Source organism: Vollenhovia emeryi, unplaced genomic scaffold (assembly GCF_000949405.1).
Source record: "Vollenhovia emeryi isolate VEMERY1.0 unplaced genomic scaffold, V.emery_V1.0 DF939148.1, whole genome shotgun sequence".
Lineage (NCBI taxonomy): Eukaryota > Metazoa > Arthropoda > Insecta > Hymenoptera > Formicidae > Vollenhovia > Vollenhovia emeryi.
Window position 1 is genome coordinate 1,690,396 of NW_011967218.1, and position 3,816 is coordinate 1,694,211.

The following is a 3,816-nucleotide window of genomic DNA, read 5'->3' on the forward strand; positions in this document are numbered from 1 at the left end:
GAGGAGCACGTTCGTCTCGCGACGCTTCAATGACAGCTCTCGAGTCCCGTAAACTGTTTTTTTCCACGCGATTGGGCAACCAGCCCGTATCTGCGGGAGATACGCATCGGGTCAAAGGCAATCGAGGAGAGACTTTATCACGTCGCATTTTATATGAGAATACACGCCTCTCGCGTATATCTATTTTGATATAATACGCCAACAAATTGAAGACTCCAAAACATATGCGTCTTCAAACGGGAACGATTAATTTTTTTGTTGAATCAATTTAATTGTCGCATGTCGAACAACACGCGCGACGTTTTAATCAAGCGTTTAACCTAGCTTCACTAACGTGTGACTTCGAAGTAAAAGTATGAGCTCGTAAATACACTTGTTTCAAACTGTTTTCCCAATCAATTGGTTCGCAGTTATTAAAATTGATAAAAATAGATGTTGCAAACAGCCTCCGCTCGAGTCTACGGAGTTAAACGCGTGAGATCGGTCATTGATATCCGACGTGCGTTCGAGGGCAGGTTAATCGCAGCGGCTGATAGTCACGATTCGTTTTCAGGAACGCTGCGGCTTTTACAGGCCCCTTCCGCCAAAGTACACAGAAGTCTGCGCCTCCTCTTTCGAAATGAATCTAGTTTTGTGCCTAAGAAGGTGCTTATCGTGGCGAAATTGTCCCGGTACCACTTCGAAAGGTTACGGGAACCCGAGCTCAATGAGACCCAGCTGAAGAGGAAGCTACTCGAAAGGGACTCGGATTATAACGCCATACTCGCCAGCCACTTGGCCACCAAAGCTGTGGAAGCTCAAGTCGCTCAGCTCTTGCGAAAGCTGAACATGGAGTACAAAATAATAGACAGGTGAGCTTAAATCTCTCCGATGAAGAAAATGTATACTTGGAGAATAAACTTTCGACTTCGAGATTGAAATGCGCATTAATCGTAATTAAGGTAAATTAAAGTAAAAATATATGTGATATTTTTGTTTCAGAACATGTTTGGATGAGTCGCTCTTTACGTGGGCGGATCTAGTGCTGCCAATCGGTGGCGACGGAACGTTCCTCTTAGCCTCGAATTTGATATTCAATAATAAGAAACCTATAATGGGCATTAATTCGTACCCTGAGAAGTCAGAAGGCTTTCTCTTGTTATCGGCGAAATATACGAATGCCATACCAGAAATTTTCGAGATGCTGAGGGCGGGGCACTACAGCACTCTTATGCGAAGACGAATACGAATCACTTTGAAGGGAGAAGAAATATGGCTACCTGCCTTTCATACGCACGAGAAAGGCCGTATCGTTGGTGACAGGTACGTTCAATATCAATGTTATATTAAGTTATTAAGCATTCGCATTTGTTAGATCGCATACTTTCCTAGCGGCAGTTCATTCTCGGAGCTTACGTCTACCGTTTCTGCATTCTGTGATACGAGCTTCGATTATTATGCATTTATTGCTCGCAGGTTTTTTTATACGAACGAAAAGTTGGGAAGCAAGCAGAGAGATTTACCAAAGGAACGGAAGCTACCTTGGTTGGCGCTTAATGAAGTGAGTTTATTAATGCTCCTCGATGCGCACGCGTGTGTTAAAAGTCGAGCGATCCGACTTACACTTTTATGTATATCTCAGGCCTGGTGTTTGTCGCTAGGTTTTCATGGGCGAAACGTTATCGGCACGGACGAGTTCCTTACTTATAAAGTTCGATGAGGACAAAGAATATAAAAAAGTAAAGGGCTCCGGTTTGTGCGTGAGCACAGGGACAGGATCAACGTCTTGGTATAAATCTATACACAGCCTGAACCATCAAACCGTGCGGGATATATTAAGCTTCGTGGATACCAAACGGCAATTCACCAATGACGAAATTAATACCATCTGTTCAACGTTCAACAGCAGCTTGCGATTTGACGCAGGTCAGTGTGTTATGTGAATAATATGAGAAGATATAACGATATTTTCTAAAGAGTATATGTACATTTTTTTTACAGAAGATTCCAAACTGTGTTACTCAATAAGAGATATGATAGTTACCGACGCGGTACCTGTTCCGAAAGACGTGCACACTCGTGGTTTCTGTAGGAAAGCTACTGTGAAATCGCAATGCTTTGACGCAGGCTTAGTTCTCGACGGTGGAATAGCGACCCCCTTCAACTTCGGCACTATCGCGGAAATAGAGACTTGTCCCGAAGACTCGTTACGCACTATCACTCTTGATTGAAAAATTTTCGACGAATTAGGATATTCAAATAGCATTTTGATAATATAAAATTATATGATTGTTCAAATATTGTTTTCACATTTTCTTTTAAATTAAAATGAACATTTTCTATGAACGAATATCAAGGACGTAACGTGTGCAATATTTAATGGGAATAGACGTGCAGATGCGCTCGAAACGCTATAATCTAATAATTCTTTTTGTTATATTTGAGTGTTAAGAAAACTTTGAAATGAAAGGAATACTACAAGCAAGCTACTTAATTTTAAAAAAAATTTGTTAGAACATTGTAACTCCATGCTTTTTAAAGACCTAAATCTATTAATATGAAAGTATATGTATAGATATATAGATATAAATATAAGAAATTTAAGATTTATTGTATTGCACATTATATGTAGTGTATTTCATATTGTTCAATTGGCTGTGTACATATCTAAGGCCCGGTTTTTCATTTTCTGGTTAACAGCTAACCACAAGTTTGACTCTCTATCTTTCTTTATATTATTATCTAAAAAGGGAGAATTGATTAACTTCTGGCTAACAGTTAGCCAAAAAATGAAACAACCGGGCCTAAAAATACCAAACGTCCAATTTATGAACTAAATTCGTAAACCTAGACTGTGCTTTTTATATACATTTAGAATATTTTAGCTCAAATAAGCTCAAACCAGCCAAATTTGTATATATATCGATGTATTTGTTTATTAAATAAATATAACTGAAATGCATTTTATGATAAAAGTCTTCATAGTATTTTATAATATATATAATATATTATAACTTATACATACTAACAATTCTTTTTATTGTTAATCAACTACTGGCGATTCACATTCTTTCGTTACTGACATACAAATTATATACAGGGTGTACTAAAACCACCGGATATCCTTTGAATCGCAGATTCCTTAGAAAATTTAAAGAGGAAAATTCTAATAAAAAATGTCGAGGCTATGATAGTTTTTAAATAATAAGCGATTATATTTCACAAATGACAGGTCTAAGATTTCGCGCGCTCAGGCACGGCGACATGACGAGTGATAAAAGTGTGTTTCGCGAGCGAGCGAGAACCAAAGTCACCGTTTAACGGGACAGAAAATCTTTGGGAAAACGATGATCCGGTTATTTTGAAAACTTGAGGATAAAGAAAGGCAGGAGACTAGATTGAATCTAACTGAAAATTCCAAGTTCACTCAGAATATCGGAGATCGACTAAATCGAAGGATATCAGTCTGATCAAGATTCATCATAGTGAACCCCTCCCTTTTATTAATAAGACGCTACACAAAGTTAACAAAAAAAATGGTTAAAGATAACAAGAGGAACAATTAATTCGAGAATGAATCGTTAAGTCTGTTGTGAAAGTTGTCACTATGATTAAAAGGATATCCGGTGGTTTTAGTACACCCTGTATACAATATACAAATTTGCTGACAAGCTACGTTGTACTCTTTTTGCCAACAAAATTTGTAGTAGACTGTTCGTGACAAGTTCTCGATAGGTTTTCTATTTTATTATAACTTTGCATTTTCTGGTTATAAATGAAATAATGCCTCTTTTAGATTTTAATTAAATTTTTATCAGATAAAATCAGACCAATTTG

General features: G+C 37.7%; 1 protein-coding gene across 1 annotated transcript in view; it reads left to right on the forward strand.

Moving 5' to 3' along the window:
* The window catches only part of LOC105565938 (NAD kinase 2, mitochondrial), a 5,630-nt gene extending 2,697 nt beyond the window's left edge, over positions 1-2,933 (forward strand). Inside the window, exons 2-6 of the mRNA XM_012019549.1 lie at positions 554-851; positions 982-1,302; positions 1,456-1,540; positions 1,641-1,905; positions 1,981-2,933. Coding sequence (XP_011874939.1) covers positions 554-851; positions 982-1,302; positions 1,456-1,540; positions 1,641-1,905; positions 1,981-2,210 — 1,199 coding nt within the window. The 3' untranslated portion in view covers positions 2,211-2,933. The remainder of the gene's footprint in view (positions 1-553; positions 852-981; positions 1,303-1,455; positions 1,541-1,640; positions 1,906-1,980) is intronic.
* The last annotated feature ends 883 nt before the right edge of the window (positions 2,934-3,816 follow it).